General features: G+C 39.6%; 1 protein-coding gene across 2 annotated transcripts in view; it reads right to left on the minus strand.

Moving 5' to 3' along the window:
- FLT1 (fms related receptor tyrosine kinase 1) overlaps nucleotides 1–18724 on the minus strand; it is a 172131-nt gene that overhangs the window by 144462 nt on the left and 8945 nt on the right. For both annotated transcript variants that reach the window (XM_014843830.3, XM_044777363.2), the window contains exons 2-3: nucleotides 959–1055; nucleotides 389–615 (exon numbers count right to left, since the gene is read on the minus strand). In XM_014843830.3, coding sequence (XP_014699316.2) covers nucleotides 389–615; nucleotides 959–1055 — 324 coding nt within the window. The remainder of the gene's footprint in view (nucleotides 1–388; nucleotides 616–958; nucleotides 1056–18724) is intronic.

The following is an 18724-nucleotide window of genomic DNA, read 5'->3' on the forward strand; positions in this document are numbered from 1 at the left end:
GTGTTAAAGGCCAAAAAATCTTGTATTCTATTTTGGGCTTCTCAATAATTAAGAAATAGAACTAAAATCTTGTCTTTCATTTATTCATCCAACTATGTGCCAGATACTATTATAGGAACTATGGATACAGTGCTGAACAAAATAGACCAGAAACTCTCCCTTCAGAGAGCATACAATTGACTGACTGCTCCTTGAAAATTCTAGTTGAAATTGACACTCAAGAAACGCATTGAAAATGCATTCTAAAAGATTCCGCAACTAGGGTAGAATCTCTTCCCTGGCCCATTTCTTTCATACTCACTAGGAAAGCCCCCTTTCCAGTGGATCAGGGTGGATTTATGACCCACTGCAAAGCTATAGCAAACAGAATTTAGAAAATGAGTCTTACCATTAATAAATATATAGATTCTAGACTCTGTTTTCTTCTTCTTTGAAGCAGGCATAGACAGATATTTGCAGCTGTAGAAGCCAGTGTGATTTGCCTGAGCCGTCGTCAAGGTCAAAGTGCTGCAGAACTGTTTGCCGTTCCTTCCACAGGCAGACTTACTTATGCTCAGCCTTTTGCTTTCCTTAGTCACCGTTTCAGGCAAAGACCAGGAATGGGCTGCGTCCCCCCTGCAATCACAGATAAGAAAAGAAAACAGAATTAGGGCTGGGGCCAGTTCCTAAGTATTCATTTCATTAGGAAGCTCTAATCTGAGGTCCTTTCTTAAGTGTAGTCATCTTCTTCTTTACAGAAAAGCAACACATTTAGAAAAGCTTTTAAACAACTCAGAATAAAGATGCAAAATGTTTGGGGCATCTGTTCCGTTCCCCCTTTGTGATTTCCCCCAGCAGATCACGAGAGACAGCTGAGGTCACTGCCTTTCTCCTCCAAGAGGAGACTTTCCCACTTGGCCAGGGAATGCTTTCCCTTAGGAAAGGCAACCAGATTATCCCCAAACCAACAGTCACTGACCTGCATTTCAGATACAGCGTCTGGCCTGCTTGCATGACGTGCTGCGTGCCTTTTAAACTCAGTTCAGGACCTTTTAATTTTGAACCTGAACTAGATCCTGGAAAACAAATTTTTGAAATGCATTATTTGCAAATTGCCCTCTCATCTTTTTTTTTTCAAAAAAGGTGTATCTTTCCATAAAGGTAACTTTCATCTTTAACTTACTTGCATATACAAAAAGGTACATCTAATACACATTTCTCTTAATTCACAATTTTTTTCCAGCCCAAGCCTTGCTTACAAATATTATATATCCTATTATATCAAGTGGTCTAAATAATATCCAAAAGCCCATCATTTTAGAACATTAATAGATTCATACATGGTTCAAAATGCAACCATGTTAAGAATATATAGCAACATTGATAACTCTCAGTATTAAATCTCATACAAAATATATTTCTAATACTGAACTTTCTACCATTGTAAGTCATCTCGTCATTCAGGCCTGTCTGATCTGTTTTCTGAATACAAAGGATAGAAATTTTCTTGGGTTCTAGACATAACTCAGTCATTAGGTAAGCTATATTTTGGGCCAGTCATTTCTCTTTCTGAACTAGTTTCCTCATTTGGAAAACTAATTATAGAATCAAAATCAGTTTTAGAAGCCATTTGGTTTGTTTCACATCATCTCCAAGTTCCCTCTATAATGGAACAGAAAAAAGGGAACCATCCACTCCTACGTGACACTTGACAAGCATATGTCATGGGGATTGTTGTGAGACAATGAAATAAGCTGTTCAGCGGTGCTTTAAAGTCTATATATCTCCATGCAGCACAATAATATTATATATCCTAGTGACTAGTGACGTGACCCTGGCCAAGTCACCTCTCTCTCCAGATCTCAGTTCTCTCATCTGGAAAATGAGAGATTAGACTAGATGACTTTGGATCTCTGACTTTCCATTTCTGACATTCCCAGTCCCATGATTCTTTGAGCCTTTGGTTCAGGAGAGGTTGATCCTGTCCTGAAGCTCTCACTGACTAATCAGAATAAATAGCAATAAAGATCTCTCCTGCCTCCTTCTTCCCCCCATCCCCTACTCCTCCTCCTCAGCCTCCCCCCCCCCCCCCCCCCCCCCCCCCCGCCACTTCCTGTTGAGGCAGCTGCAATGTCAGGCCAAAGCAGGAGATCAGGGGCCCAGGATTAGCAGGGATAAGGGTTAAGGGAGGGAGGGAAGATATTCTTGGAAGGAGAAGAGTTAAGTATTTGGAGCCAATCTTAGAGAATATTTTTTCTGAAAGAAATAGGTTTATGCAGTGGAATTCAAGGTAGAAGATTGAGCTGAATGGTGCTCTAGGTTTTAACGTCAGCTCACAGATCTGTGAGATGAGATCTATGTGTCAATTCCACTTAAGTCTAGCAGTGCTCTCTAGTGTTTCTCTCGGGTCCTAAGATCTCAGAGAAAACTAGACTCACTTAAAAATCTGCCTTGAAAGCTTAATTTCTCCATTTACTAACTGTATGGCCTCGGCATTAATTGCTGCTTCTTGGTATCCTCATGTGTAGAACTGGAAAACGCACGATCTGCCTCACAGATGTGGTGTGAGGATTTAATGCTGTGTCCTCTAGGTGTGGGCATGATGTCTGATATGTGACAGATGCCCACTGTCACTGACAGCAGAATCACTTCCTCCCACTTCTCTCAGAGAGTTTTTGCTGGGTGTGTAGTTGCAAAGATATTAAATTAACATTATCTGCTTTTCTAGTATTGCTGGAGATATAAATTAGTACTTTTAAGGTCACTTTTTTTTTTTTTGAGGAAGATTAGCCCTGAGCTAACATCTGCTGCTAATCCTCCTCTTTTTGCTAAGGAAGACCAGCCCTGAGCTAACATCTGTGCCCATCTTCCTCTTTTTCATGTGGGACGCCTGCCACAGCATGGCTTGACAAGCAGTAGCTAGGTCCACACCCAGAATTCAAACCAATGAATCGCGGGCTGCCAAAGCCAAACGTGTGCACTTAACCACTGGGCCACCAGGCTGGCCCCATAAAGTAACTTCTATATACAGAAGGTCCTAGTATCAAATTATTACTAGAAAAAATGGCTCAATATTGACTAATTTAAATGAAAATTACTGTTTCATATAGATGAATTGGTCTATTAAATAACCCCATAGAACAAGTCAACCCATTCAGGTACCTAGGGAAGAATTTTGTACTTAGCTCACCTTTATGAGTTTCCTGAGGCAACATGTAGCTCAAAATCAGTGATCCATGGGAGCACGAGGTTTTTCTACAGCCACAGCTAGCAATTGATAACACCTGCCCTGAAAAATTTCCAGGCCAGAATAGTTTCTGCCCTTTTCTATGGCATGGAACTCTAGGGATTTAATTGAGCAATTGTTCATGTGCTGGAAAAGATCCAGCAAAGCTTCCTGTGGAAAATTCTGGCATTCCTTGTAGGTATCTCTGTGGTTTGTGTGGAGGTGATGAGCTTTCTCATCCAGGAGAGGCCATGGGGAAGAAGCCTCCCTTTTCATATGAGGTGAATCCCACTGCCTGCTATTTTGGTTACCAAATTGTATGAATCTTTCTTTATCAGCACCCTAGAATACCAGTACTCCTGACCTTCATCAGAGAGAACCTTTGACTTCAAAGAACTACCCAAATCACAGCTGAGAGAAATGTTACATAGAGAAGATTCCTCAAAGGATGTGCCATCTGCACGTTCCTCTCTGCATTGGACATTCCATCCTCCAACTAAAAGATGACAACAAAAAGGAGTGGTTAAATAAGACCCTGAGAAAAAAATGGGGTTATTGGAAAGTTTAGGGGGAAAATGCTGAGAGAACATTTTGCTATATAATTTGTCTCCGCTGACATCAATGAATGTTGCACTTGGAATGAGGAAGTTAGATAAAAGTGGTTGATTAAAACAAAAAGAGAGGAGAAGTATAAGGAAATTGTATTTCCAAGTAACTGGCCACTTTGAGTACATCACCATTCTTCTCTTCATAAGAAACTAGAATCTCATAAAGATTAATGGAGGTGCCAAGACTACAGTTTAACAGGAAAACTAGTAAGGAAAAAGGAAAGTGAAATATTTATTCCTCAAATGCTTTAAAATTACATCAGGCCTTAAAACACTTCTTTGAAGCAGTTTAATGGCCATACACCTACTTGAGTAATGAAGATTTAACTAACATTTTTTGAGTATCTATTGCATGTCACACACTTTGTCCATCTCAATAGTAATATACATAAAGATATAAATATGTACATATCCATATACATGCACATCTTCACACCATGTGCAACTCAGCTTGCTCTTCTCACTAAGTAACTCAGAGTCACAATGCCCATTTAGAAACAATCCACAGGATACTTCATTGCCAAGGGTGGAGTGCTATAATTTAACAATGATTCCCCCATTGTGAAGCTCAGATGGGGATCAAAACTTTCCACTGTTTGTCATAGTAGCCCAGAAGTCTGGTTTAAAAGAATTATTGTCCTCTCAGTGAACTAGGTGGTCTGTGAACTACTGTTTTCATCAAAGTCAACTGCAAATATAATCATGAGGGGCAAAGAGATCTCCTTATATCAGGAAAATTATTATTTAAATAAAACAAAACAAAAAACTTGTGGCAGACCATGGAAATGGGCTTTATCACATGCTTCTTTATTAGAAAAACTGTACGATCAAGCAGTGTGGGCTAATAGCATCAAAAAACCAGTATGTGTACACGGACTTATGTGAACACTGACACTTTGTATTCTTCTTGTCTGAATATTTTACTCATTGTTTGTCTGTTCTGTATTATCTGGTAGCTATAAAGAGAATAGAACTTTAGGATTCTTTGACAAAAATCCCTTCTCTCCACATGCCAAACCTCTGGTAGAAAGCCCATGCGCAGACTGTTCTAAAATGCCACTCTCCATTCCCCACCTTCATTTCATGAGGCAAAGTGGAATGCTTTCTTTGACTTCAATGGGAAAGTGAGTAAAATTCCAAGTAAAGTGTGACTTTATTTTGCAACAAAATCCAAAGCCCAAATGATTGAGGCTCTTTTTTCAAAGCTACCGTGCATGACACTAAAAGAGTGAGCTCCCACTATAGGTCATCATGAACAAGACAGCCCTGCCCATCACTTTGAAGACTGAAGGAAGACTCTTATGTAAAGTCTGACTAAAAGTATCTGTAGAAAACTGGTATTTGTATTGATCTAAGTAAAAACAGTGTCCTTACTACCTGTATACAACTTCAAGACAAGTCCCTCATTAGCTCCTCTTCCTTTCAGATGCTACTGCTTCGCCTCTACTTTATTGAAATCAAAGGGTTATTCTCTGTAAGAAATGGGCCTTATTCAAATATAAATCATGAAACGCCTGTGTTTTTTCACTTTTTATTTAGAATCATTAATCTCCCTAGCTCTGCTACTAGCTAGCTCTGTTATGGCCATGGGCTTGTCACTTTAAGCTTCAGATTCTTCATCTGCCAACAGAGGGGGCTGGACTTGGACTTTTACAATCTCTTCCAGCCTAAAAGTTCTATGATCCTGAGATCACAATAATTGATACCAATGTACAAGTTAGAAATCACATTTAAAAAATATTTATGGCTAATAAAAAGACAACCTAATTTCAAAATGGATGAAGGATCTGAATAGATATTTTCCCAAAGATTTATAAATGACCAATAAGCACATGAAAAGATGCTAGACATTAATTAGTCATCAGGAAAATGCAAATTGAAACCACAGTGAGATACCAATTTACATCTACTAGGATAGCTCAGATCAAAAAGACAGACAATAACAAGTGTTGGTGAGGATGTGGAGAAATTGGAGCCCTCACATATTGCTGGTAGGATTGTAAAATAGTGCAATCACTTTGGAAAATAGTATGGCACTTCCTCAAATGGTTAAACATACGACCTAGCAATTCCACTCCTAAGTATCTTCCCAGGTGAACTGAAAACACATGTCCACATAAAAACTTGTACACAAATGTCTATAGCAGCATCACTTAGAATAGCCAAAAAAGTAGAAACAACCCAAATGTCCATCAATGATGAATAGCTAAACAAAATATAGTATATTCATACAATGGAATATTTGGCAATAAACAGGAATGAAGTACTGATCCATGCTACAACATGGCATGAACCTGTAGCATTGAAAACATGCTGGCACAGAACAAAGCCATATGAGGGCACGGCAAGAAGGCAGCTGTCTACAAGCCACAGAGAGAGGCCTCAAAAGAAACCAAACCTGCTGACACCTTGCGCTGGGACTTCTAGCTTCTAGAACTATGAGAAATAAACATCTGTTGTTCAAAAAACAAAAACATTACACTAAGTAAAAGGAGCCAGTCACAAAAGGCCACATATTTTATGATTCCATTTACATGAAATATCCGGAACAGGCAAATCCAGAGAGACAGAAAGTAGATTAGTGGTTGCTGGGGGCTGGGGGAGAGGGGAATGGAGAGGGGCTGATGATGGGCATGGGGTTTCTTTCTGGGGTGATGAAAAACGTTATAAAATTAGATCGTGGTAATGGTTGCACAACTCTGAGAGTATATTAAAAAACCACTGAATTATATCATTTAAAGTGGTGAGTTTTATGGTATGTGAATTTTATCTCAATAAAGCTGCTATGAAAAAAACCAACGTGACTAAAGTAATCACAGAGTTAAGTTGAAGCCCTAGAATATTGAGCTATTTTGAACATTGTTGCCACATATGACCCATCAGTGTTAGATTTTATACTAGTTGTTTTTCCAGCTAAAAGGTTTAGGATAGGATGATTTTAGAGAAATAATTTTTCCTTAATGTTCAATAACATCACTATTTATATATTAAAAGTTTTATAAACATTGCAAAACACATCACTGTTCCCCCAAATTACAATATTTCAAATTTAATTTAATGCTCATTTAAAATCACTTCTAATTGCATGTTTCAAATTTTAACTATTTAAATTAGAATTTTAGCAAACTGAGTCACATTGAAAATTATGTCACTAGAGCTCTCTGAAGAAATCTATTGGTGTTTCCTTTTATATTAAAATCATTGATTTCTAATTTATTTGTTTTAACACATAGCTTTGTATACTAGATTTATGTCAAATGATATGCATCTGTCTTTGATTTTGCATACCATGTTTTCAATAGTACATAATCCTACATGATAAATGACCTCTTTATCTAAATATAAATCCCCAAGTATCATATTTCTAAAATTTGATTTTAAGACTGTGAGCTTTTGCCAAGGTTGTGTGAGGTTAATTGAACATAATTCATAATAAAAGAAGATATTCTTTCCTTAAGACGTAGGTTATTAAAAGCTTACGTCTCATAGACTAAATCTCGTAGAATCTTTTTTGTTGGTGGCAAGGGTGGGAGAAAGGTTAAGAATGCAATTGCAGATGAACCAAATTTCTAGAAACCACCAAGATTTTTGTTTGACATGCTAATTCCTACAGGGCTCTCATACTTAATAAAAAGTTAAATCTTGGTCTCAACCTCTGTGTCATGCCTGTGTTACAGAATTTATCAGATACTATGTAGTGTGCATTATAACTGAATGCACTGATTAGAACTGCCTTAAGTGAAGACTACACCACTAGCTAAACTTACAGGCACCATGCTCTGATGGAGGGCGTGATAATGTGCATTTTTCTCTCACTTCTAGCATGATGGAGAAAGATCAGAGGGTTCACATTCCATCTACCAACAGACTAAACTGAAGATGGGAAAGGTGTGGGAATTTGTATGGCAGCAGCATAACTTGAGCCCCACAATTAGCCATGATCTTAGTTTTTAAGATGTTATTTTTTTCTCCAAAACAGTTGGCCTTAAGTCAAGGAAGAACCTAAAGAAATGAAAGATGTTTCCGTAAATACATGCACCTATACATACCTACCTACACGTGTGCATACACTTTTCTCTCCGTGAAAACGTCAAGTTTGTCTTACGTGTGGTGGGGAGGTAGCTATAGAAATGAAGGAGGTTTTTGATGTGTATGTTTTAATTGCACTGTTCATTCTCTTAGACATACGGAAAGCTCTTTCCAGGCTGGGATTTAGAAATTGACTTGTATTCGGCAATAGCATGAAGCTCTGCCTCACTGCTGACTAATCCCTTATAGAGATAAGATTATTTGCGACTTTAGATGGACACACAGGATATTTTAGATTAGGGTAATTGTGCTCGTGATCTCAGGGTCCACAAAAGGCTGAATGTTTAGGTAGCTGCTGTCTGGTAACAATACATTTAATTTGTGGAAAGCTGCTGTCCCAGGAACCTGCTATTTCCCTTTACGTCTTTACATTCTATTGAACGCACTGTTTCACCACACAGACCCACAAAAGGAATTCACCGGCTTCTTGCTTTAGAGTTTTTGCTGTTCTAAGTAATTTCCAAATCATTAGATTTGAAATGTGAAGGCTCTGATCTCCGTGCCTTCATAGAAAATTTAAAATACTCATCTATATAAGTTTTATGTTTTGAATTCAGGTGTAAAAAACAGTGAAAAAATGATTTAAATGTTTAATTTCAGCATTTAGCATTGGCACTACCCTATAGATATATTCATTTGATTATATCTCTACTATGATTTGTTTGTTTTAAAGCTGTCTTACAATTCACATTTTAATTGTTGCTCAACAAAACCCATAAATAGCTTTAGCAGCACGTGGCACAGAGGACACCACACTATTAGCCACTGAAGTGGCTGATGTCTAAAATATTCAGAACTTGGACAGTCTTTGTTCCACCCATGCATGGGCTTTTGATTTGACTCATTGTCCCTTAAACTTTATAAAAGCCATTTAAAAGAAAAAATCTGTATGGTTTAAGATGTTTACCAAGAGAAAAGTACTCTAATACCATCGACATTCCTACTGTCAATGTTTACGAGGGGGCATGTCTTCAGTGTACCTCTCTGAGCTTTTTACTCGACACTGCCTTCTCAGAGGGTCATGGTTTAACAGGGCACATTCATTTATCATTAGGCCTGTCACTAGGCTACCATCAGGAGCCTACCCTCCCAATGACCTGTACCCATGCACAGCTCCTTTTCATGTGACATCAGAGTTAATTAAGGTTGGTCAGTGAGAAATCTCCTGCCAACCAACAAGTTACCTTGTCCCAAAAAATGCTTTACTCCCATACCGCTGTTCTTTATTGAATAGGTTCAGAAACCACCTCCACAGAGCTGTCTAACAACCCGTCACTTCAATTTACCGTACAATGTCATGGAAGTTATCTGAGCTGCCTGGAGCAAGGGTCAAGCTCTGGTTGACAGGGCACGAGACACAGCTCATAAAGTATTTCGCAGAAAAGCCTGGCAGACCTTCATCTGGTCAGTTATACAAAGGGAGATGAACAGAACAAATGGTCTTCACACCCTAAAAATGCACAGAGGAAGGTTTTGTCCGGTAGGCAGGGCCTGGACACATGTTGGTTTCTCTCTCAATAGCAGGCAATACATTCCATTTTTGTATGTATTTACAGTGGGGACTATACTCCCCACTGGCCTATGTTGTTATCCAATGTTACTGTTCAGAGGACTGTGGGGAAACTGAACCTGATGTCCTCTTACATACAATGGATCATAATCACCAGTAGTGTTAGTTTATGTCAATTCACAAGTTATTTCAGGCCAGAATATATTAATTTTCAGGTTAGCAACACCTGGAAAAAAGATTGCTCAGTAGAGGTACAATTTCAATAAAAACACATGCAATACATGCAGGATTAAATATACGACACTTGGCTTAATGGAAGTAATTGATTTTTGGTGGTGGTTGTTAATCTTTCATCAATTGATGCACCCTCTTTAGAATCATTTGCTATATAAGAATCAAGTATCAAGTGAGTGTGAGAATGTGTACAGCTGAAAGAGCATTTGGATAGAGTTGCATTATTAGGAATAGTAGTAATACTAATAAAACGCTCAAACTGCTCTAAATTGTTTAGGATTACAAGTTTCAGTTCTGCCAAAGGTACCCTCCATATTCTTTTAAAATAAAAAATTATTAGTCTGGAAGCATAGTTCAGTATGTATGTGAGCCACAATTTAAAATCTAAAGTTTTCCCTATTTAACGTGGCATTTGGTTTATAATTTGGTCTACCACCAAATCCTTTACCAAATACTCTGTGTCCATTACTCTTCAATACCAAAGTTCCAGGCATCTCTGGAGACAATGACAGCAGCTCTCCAGATCTCATCTTCATGCTATTTGCGTGGATCCCTGTGGGTTCCCTTAGGAAGAAAAGCACCACAGAAAAGATCTGGGAGATATTTTATCAGTTCAAGGTAGGAGCTTGCCATATGTTAAAGCATGAGAATGAGAACTTTTACATTTTAGTTTAGCCACTGCCTATAACCTGTCATGTAACATAGATAATCTTCAGATTCACACACAGTTCTTTCTGGAAAAAAATGAATACATCATGGAGCTGTATGTTGTGATGCTACTAAGTAATCATAAAAAAATGTATCATGCTGAAGTTTTAATTTTGAATCCAAAATAATTTCTTAAAATTTTTGTATAAAAAAAATGAAAAAGAAGAGGGCAGCCCCATGGCCTAGTGGTTAAGTTTGGCACACTCTGCTTCAGTGGCCCAGGTTTGGTTCCCGGACGCAGACCTACACCACTCATCACTGGCCATGCTGTGGCGGCAGCTCACATACAAAATAGAGGAAGACTGGCAAAGATGTTAGCTCAGGGTGAATCTTCCTCGGCAAAAAAAAAAAAAAAGAAGAAGAAGAAAGGCTAGCAAGCAGATAGCAGACAGATAGCAGACATGCACCTTAACATGCTAGCTATTCATACAAGAAAAAGCAGAAAACATTATTATAGCTAACCCAATATTTGGTCTGTTCTTTTCATATATTCTTCAACCTTATAATCCATTACAAATAAAGACAAAGTATCATTTGCATATAAAAATAGAGGAGAAATAAAATGAGACTGGAAGGCTGAGTATGATGAAGTGCTTACATTAATTTTAAGCTTACTCTCTTACAGTTTATGAAGTCTAAACTCCACGGAAAACATTTTTCTGGAGTACTTTAGACTGTCTATAAAGAAGGTGCTTTATAAATTCACTCACTAAGAGGAAACTTGAGAGATCTCTGTCTTTGTAACCAATAATATATACAAACCCTCTGACCTTTGAGACTTAAATGGCCAAGAGTGTGCAATAAAGTTATCCATCATAAGGGAATTGAGTTTTTGAAAGCTATGTTAGCATATTTTCTAAGACTCATTAAACACTATTCTTGACCATTGTGTCTCTGTTGTCAAAGTCAGTTTCCTTCTAAATTAAACAATTTGACATACAATTGCTTTTCATTACACATGTTTTGGAGACTAATCCTGCTTAAACAATGGGATGGGCATGTTGACTGAACTGTTCTTTTTAATTCTGGGTTCCTTTAATTTTCATGTTTTCTTCAGACTCGCTTAATTTACATAGTAAATTAAGGAAATTAGGAAGTTGTGCCTTCCTAAGATTTTACAAACTTTAAAAAAATCTTATCTCAGATTAAATTAATGTTCTATAAATTTTGCTGAGAGTCAAGGGTCTGGAAGGGAAAGTAACCCATTAAAAGCAGTATGCTTCCACCCGAGTATCCCAATTTTTAAAGAAATAATTTACTGAATGTTTTTTAAAGTCATTTGTACCCCAAACCTGGAGAATGCTGGTTTTAATTCTCAGAGCTTTTTACTTATATACTTTCATTAATCTATCTAGAAATTTGTTTCCAGAATTAGGCTTTTTGATATCATCCAAAATATCACATCTCTGATGGGAGAAAAAACAAAACACCAACTTCTGTTACCAGTTGGCTGTCAGCCTAAGAGGCTTTAAAATAGATCATGAATCAGCTCATTCTGGAGGACAAGACTAAAACCACTAAGTAGAAGTAACATGAAACCAGAAGGAAGAACTCTGTAGAGAGGTAGTAAGGTCCCCAATACCAGAGCTGTCCCCACAAAGTTCAACCACCACCTCCCTGGATGAGGTTGATGCCCTGGGTGAAGGCTTGGACACCCATCCATGATTCCAGGAGTCTGGGAACTCTTTTCCCTCAGTTATCTACGTTTCTTATCTCCCTTTCACTGCCAGCCAACCCTGGGTTTTTCCCTACTGCATTCCCGATATGACCCCTTCCTCTCACCCCCTTCACCTTGCTGATTTCCCCAGTCTTTAACCTCACCATTTATTCTTCTCTTTAGTATTTTAAACATATACTAAGAGAAGGATACAATAATAAACAAGACTGCTTTCTTTAAAGTGTTTATAACTTAAGCTGAACAACAAAGTATATATAGATACATGCAGTTTTATACTTATAAATGACTTTTCATATAAATATAAAATTACATTATATTTGTGTGTTATCATGGGGAAGGACCAGATGCGGGGGAAGCTAACCCAGCCCAGAGTGAGGGACGTTTTCTCAGAAGAATAACGTTGAAGGTAAAACCTGAAGAATGAGTGTGTGTTTGCTCAAGGAAACACCAGGCTCTCTTTTTCTCTCCTTCAAAGGCTTCCAAAGCTTCAAACCCTCTAAAGGTCATCTTTACTTTTTAAACTTTGTTTTATTTTACCAACTGCCCTTAATTCTCTTGCTTCTACAACTCTGCTTCCTTTGACCTCTCTGCTGAGAGGAGAAAGCCCTATTATCTTCTTCCAGTGCTCTGGTTTGAGGTTTTTTTTTTTTTTTAGTGTGGGATTTATGTGACTTCACTAGCCATGGAAAAAAAGCCACAACAGAACATTCTCTAGAAGATATGCCACCCAGGTCACATTGTGCTTTTTGAAGTCATATTTTGAAATCATGGAAGAGTTCTGGGATGGGGATGCAGCAATGAGGGGAATAAAAGAAAAGAAAGTGATCAGATGTGATACATCAGCCAGGACTTAACTTGGCCTTCCTTTTCTCTCTTCTTCCTAGCCAACACTGTGGATGGTCCATAGCCAATAGGAAATAGTTTTCCCACTCAAATGTCCTTATCCCAGATGGTAAAAACAATGGCAGCAACAGTAAGCTTCCCTAGTATCTTTAGGCTGTGTTGGTGTACCTAGAAATTAAGGATCTCAATCAACTGTCTCTTCTGTGCTGTTTGTGCTGAACCTTGACCAGCTAAGAGTATTCCAGCAGAAGGGCTCATCTAAAGGGAAAATCTCTTGGGAACCATTTCTCTAGTGGCTGGGCAGCTTAGATCTTCATTCTGAATTCTGAGTCTAGAATCACCTCAGGAAAATATGGCCAGCTCAGCTAAGGACAAGAAAAGGGTCACTGGAACCAGAGGATGGCCCAAATGGAAGGAACAGAACATTACAGATGTGTAGGGAGAATTATTGCCAGCACTTAGACACATTTTAGCCAGCCTTCTCCACCCATGCTCACACACAGATTCTTAGAAATGAACCAGTGTGGAACCACAACTCCTACAAAAGCCTGTGAGACCCAGCGGAATGGCTAGGATACAGTTTCAGTCAGTTCAGCCAGCGTTTATTGACTGACTACTATGTGGCAGGCACTGAACCAGAATCACAGCTGCGAAGATGGATCAAAACCAAGTTCTTCCTCTTAAAGAGCTTTCAGCCCTGAGCAGCCTCTTAGGACATGAGTCATCTAGAAGTAGATTAGGTGAATACCAAGAAGCATAGAAGATTATCTACAGACAACAAATAGAGATCACCTCAAGACTGTAGATCTTGTTTTTGAATAGCACATTTTTGAGTATAGGGAGTCACATTCTGATTCACTTCAGTATGACTCAATTCAGTAAATTCACAGTGAACCTCACAAAATAAGACACTTTCTCAATGGTCAATGCCTAGTACAATGAATACAACCATCTTTATATCTTGAGATAAAATATCATGGGTTACGGGGGCCTGCTGGTGACGTACGGTTAAGTTGGTGTGCTTCGCTTTGACTGCCCAGGGTTTGTGGGTTTGGTTCGTGGGCATGGACCTAACACCCCCTCATCAAGCCATGCTGTGGCAGCATCCCACAAAGAGGAGCTGGAAGGACTTACAACTAGGATATACAGCTATGTACTGGAGCTTTGGGGAGAAAAAAAAAGAGGAAGATTGGCAACTCATGTTAGCTCAGGGCCAATCTTCCTCAGCAAAAAATCACATACCTAAAAAAACAAAAAAAGCCCCAAGTTCCTGAGATAAAACACCTTTATCATTTGACCAAGCTTTCCTGCATCTTTAAAAAAAAGAGAGAGAGAGAGAGAGCGGGCATTAATATAATGGGTTAACTGATGATAACTGCTTGAGCACTTTTTTAAGGGAATATATTAAAATGTTCTAAAATAAAAGTCTTCTATGCGTGCCTGAACTCACAGTGGAAGTTGGACATAAACCTAGAATGATGACCAGTTATGAAATTGGCATCGGGAGAATTAAATTCAATATGATCCATGTTTTTCCTCATGAAATTATGGCAGGAAATATACATTCCAAAACACTGTAAGAAAACATATTTCTCAAAAGAAATTTCTACTCCCACGTTTATACTTAACATTCTCCCAAAAAGATGAGTGAATTACTCTAGCAAGGCAATCCTATGCCCATCTGCTTGGCCTGTAAAGCACAGTTAAAATAAAAAACAACTCTATGTCTACATTTTAGGATTTTACTATTTCTAAAAAGATATACTTAGATATAGAATCACTAAGGTTCAAGTCAGTCTAAAAAAGCTAAAGTGAAATAGAAATTCCTGAAAATTAGCATTCATGTTAGTGTCCTGAATTTCTAAGTGAGTTTGTGTGGCAAATACTTTGCATAGGGTATTTTTCATTTACCAGTTTTGAGGACAGGAAGTGGGATGGGGAGTGAGTGGCAGGAACACTTTTAATCTGCATATCAACAATGTGTGTCAAATATTTCCTAACCCTCAAGAAGTTATAGCACACAAAGTCCATTCAAGGGCAATACAATTACTCAATTCCCATGCTTTTTTCCTTTCTTTTTTCTCTACTTCTAGCAGAATTCCCTAGGGAGAAGATTCTGAAGCTATATAAATTTCCAAACAACAACAGAGAACAAAAATCTGATCCGTCAGGAGACGTTTAGTGGAAAAGAGAGTTAAACAGTGTTTTCCTTAAAGAAAACAATCCCTTTAATCATAAATAAAATGATGTAACAAGAGTTTATATTGCTTTTTAGAATTTTTGTTTGCAATCCCCTCTAATATATCCTGCCTTTCCATCTGTTTACATGTATTTTTTTGGTTTCTCTAATGCCAATTTAGAAAAAGAAAACAATCATAAAACTCAAGCAGAATATATATCACCACTCCTTGTAACTGTCTTCAAAGCATATTTCCATTTGACCACACTTTCCACTATTTCCTTGGAACAAAGGTAAAACTCCTCAATAGGTAGGAGGATAGGATTTTTCTCCGATTCGGATCAACATGGTCATATGCTGGTGTTGAAAATTGCCCCTCTCCAAGTAATGGATGAAGGAAGAAGAAGTCAACTGCTTTTTTCTCTTTCCTGACTTCTGGTAGGTTTGAATATCTGAAAGGAATGATCTAAGGAGGAGGAAGAGACAGAAGGAGCAACAGGGCTTAAAGAAACGCTTCCATTTGTGATCGTGGTACAAGGACCTCCAATCAAAAAGGGAAATCATCTGGGGATATAACGTACATGACAGTGTAGTTAACACTGCTATATGGTAGTTTGGAAAGTTGCTTTAGAAAAAGGAAACCAAAGCCTATAGCTGTGGCCATCCCAGACTGAAAAGGAACTCCCTCTAGGAAAATGTTCTTGGACGGTTGTCTTTTTCTGCACAGATATAATAGCTTTTTATTCTAAACCCTGAAAACGAAACTTTTTGGTTTTTCTTAATTCCTAGAGTTTATCATTCAAGATATGTTGGGTAAATGTTAGTACAAACAGCACTGATTTCAAAGTCAGAAAGACCTCGGTTTGAATCCTGGCCTGGATACTCTGTAAGTTTACGACCCTCAGCAAATCACCAAGTTTCCCTGAGCCTCAGGGTATCAGTTGGTAAAACAGTTGAGCGTGCATGTTGGATGGTTATGAAGAGGTTCACCTGAGCTGACATATACAGCACCTGTGCTTAGGAGGCGCTCAGAACGAACATCCTCCACGTCCCCTGGGGACATATTCAGTGCTCCCCCTCCCTCAATTCACATAGCATCTGCCTTCCGGCTGAAACATACATCCACATCCTTCCCTGTACTCCAGTTCCGTTAAGAAAAAGCTCCGAGTCTTTGAGGTTTCTGGGATCTAAAAGGTGCACAGAGAAGTAGATATTTGATTCCTGGAAACAATCTTGGCAGAGGGTATTCCTGGCTTTTTCAGAGGACCTGCCTGATGAGAGCTTTTCCAGAATCAAAAGCACTGGCCTCATACATCCTCCTATGTAATCTGTAAAGCCACATATAGGAGAGCAGTTTGGAAGCCCATATAAAATCATGTTTTTAATGGCTTTTTCTGACTTGAACTTTTTGGAAGGTCCTTGAATACCCATGATAAGAAAACCCACATGATTAAAATTCTGTCTTAATGGAGACTTTAATGGTGTCTATCACACGCAGCAGTGGAATCTGCCAAGGCCACTTTAAGCTGGAATAGCAGGGGCTTCTCACATTCTTTGGAAATGGCAAAACCCCAAGGATAGAATGGTTTAGAAAGAAGGGAAAGACCAACACCCTCTCATCGATGCTCTTTTCTTTCTCCCCTTTTCATCTAGGCTGTAAGTTGTGGTAAGAGGAGCGAGGTTTGGAGTCTGACAATCACATTGAAATAATTCCAGCTTTACTTACTATTTCTGTGATCTCGGGAAAAGTATTTAATTTACCTAAGCCTCAGTTCCCTCATGTTTAAGAGTACTCTACCTACCTCCTGCGACTGAGTAAAATGATATATGTAAATCAAAGTGCCCAACAATCCACAGGGGTCAGTTTCCTCCTTTCTCCCTCCCCCAAAGGACACATCCTCCAGAAGAAGGTGCTCAGAGAGCCTATGATACAAGCCCCAAGACCTGCAGGGCAGCCTGCATTTGGAATGTGCGGGTGAGCGGTCCTCCCTTGCTGCTGTCGGAGGAGGCTAGCCCCCTACCCCCACCCCCGACATGGCATCCCGCATTAGTCATGGCCTGAGTGCCCTAATCAAAAGATTTACAAATAGAAAGCTCTTCCATTGGACCACTTGCTCATTCCCAGGTACTGTTTAGAAGGGCGAAGGCATTAGTCACTACTATTTTCTTGGCCAAACTCCAGCCTAGCATCTTGACTGAAAAGAAAAGGCTAAGTGCTAAATATGGCGTGGCAGATTGAAAAATATGGCCACGATTTTGTGCAGCTCCTCTTATCAGGAGAGGAGCCTGTTTCCCCATGCCTCGACTCTGCGTTAAGATCCGCTTTGACCAATCGAATGTGGCAGAAGTGGTTTTGTAGGAGTTCCAAAGCCCAGGCTTCAGAAGGCCTTGAGGCTTTCACCGTCGCCCTCTTGGACCACCCCTGCCTCCACGTAAGGAAACCAGGGCTAGACAACTGAATGGCAAAAGACAGTGTGTGGGGCGAGGCCCAGTGACAGCCAGCACCAAGGTTTCTGTTGAAATGCCAGGTGACTACAGCTGCATGAGCGACCCAGGTGAGACCGGAAGAAAAACCACCTAGCTGGACCCAGCCCAGATTTCTAACCCAGGACTCATGAGACATAATGAATTAGTGTTGGAGGCCACTGAGTTTGGGGGCAGCCTGTTATGTAGCAATAGATGACAGATACAAATGCTATGCTGACTCAGCCCTGCACAAGCAGTGATTCAGTAGTGGGCAAAGGATATGTTCTTTCTGTATCTGAAAATAAAAGCGTCCAAGTGGAGCTCACGTAATATTAGGCCTTCAGTGCCCTATAGGTACCCCTAGAGGCTCTCAGGGAAGGAGAAAAAGCTTGAATTCTTGGTGTTTCACAAGAAGGGTCCCAACATCGTGGTTCTACACAACGAGAGGCCAGCTCTGTCTCCAGCAAGCAGCAACTTTTCCCACCAAGGAGGACAGACCCCTGGCATATCACAAAAGTCAGCAGAACCATACTGCTCCAACAGGTAGAATTTGGCCACCCAGGTTGGGGATGCTGATCTCAGCAAAGGAAATGCAGATGCAGAGGCTCAGTTAGGGGCAAATCATGGTGAGGCTTCAGAGAGCATTGTGCGGGGCACATTGGAGGGGAGCAGGAACCAAGGCATGTGGGTGCCCAGGACAAGTCAATAGTTGGGGACCTTTCAAAAGGATTCTGTAGACATTTGCCAATGTTTATATAGAGGAAAGGCAGAGCACTCTGTGGTGTAAGGCAGAGAAGGAGGACTGCTCTTAGCTCTATTGTCTTGACCAGCAATTCAGTTCTGGTTCCTAACTCACATACCTCACATGGCAAAACAGACTTACTTTCCTCAGAAGGTAATTTTGCCACATCTATTGAGGTCACACACCCCAAGCACTTTATCCTAGTATTTGTTCTGCCGCACTCTAGGACCAAGTCCTCTTCCTGGCAGGAATTCTCATAAATACAGTTTCCTCTACCTTGTTATATGTCTAGTGATGATTTAGTGCCTTTTACAGACTGGAATCTGGGCAGGGGCCTCCCAGGTGGCCAGGCCTCTCAAACCAGCCCCAAGGCAGAAGCTCTCTAACTGTGGTCTCTGGATCAGGTGCATCAGCATCACCTGGGAGCTCATTAGAAATGCAAATTCTTGGCCCCACGCCAGA

The sequence above is a fragment of the Equus asinus genome, chromosome 11 (genome assembly GCF_041296235.1).
Source record: "Equus asinus isolate D_3611 breed Donkey chromosome 11, EquAss-T2T_v2, whole genome shotgun sequence".
Taxonomy (NCBI): domain Eukaryota; kingdom Metazoa; phylum Chordata; class Mammalia; order Perissodactyla; family Equidae; genus Equus; species Equus asinus.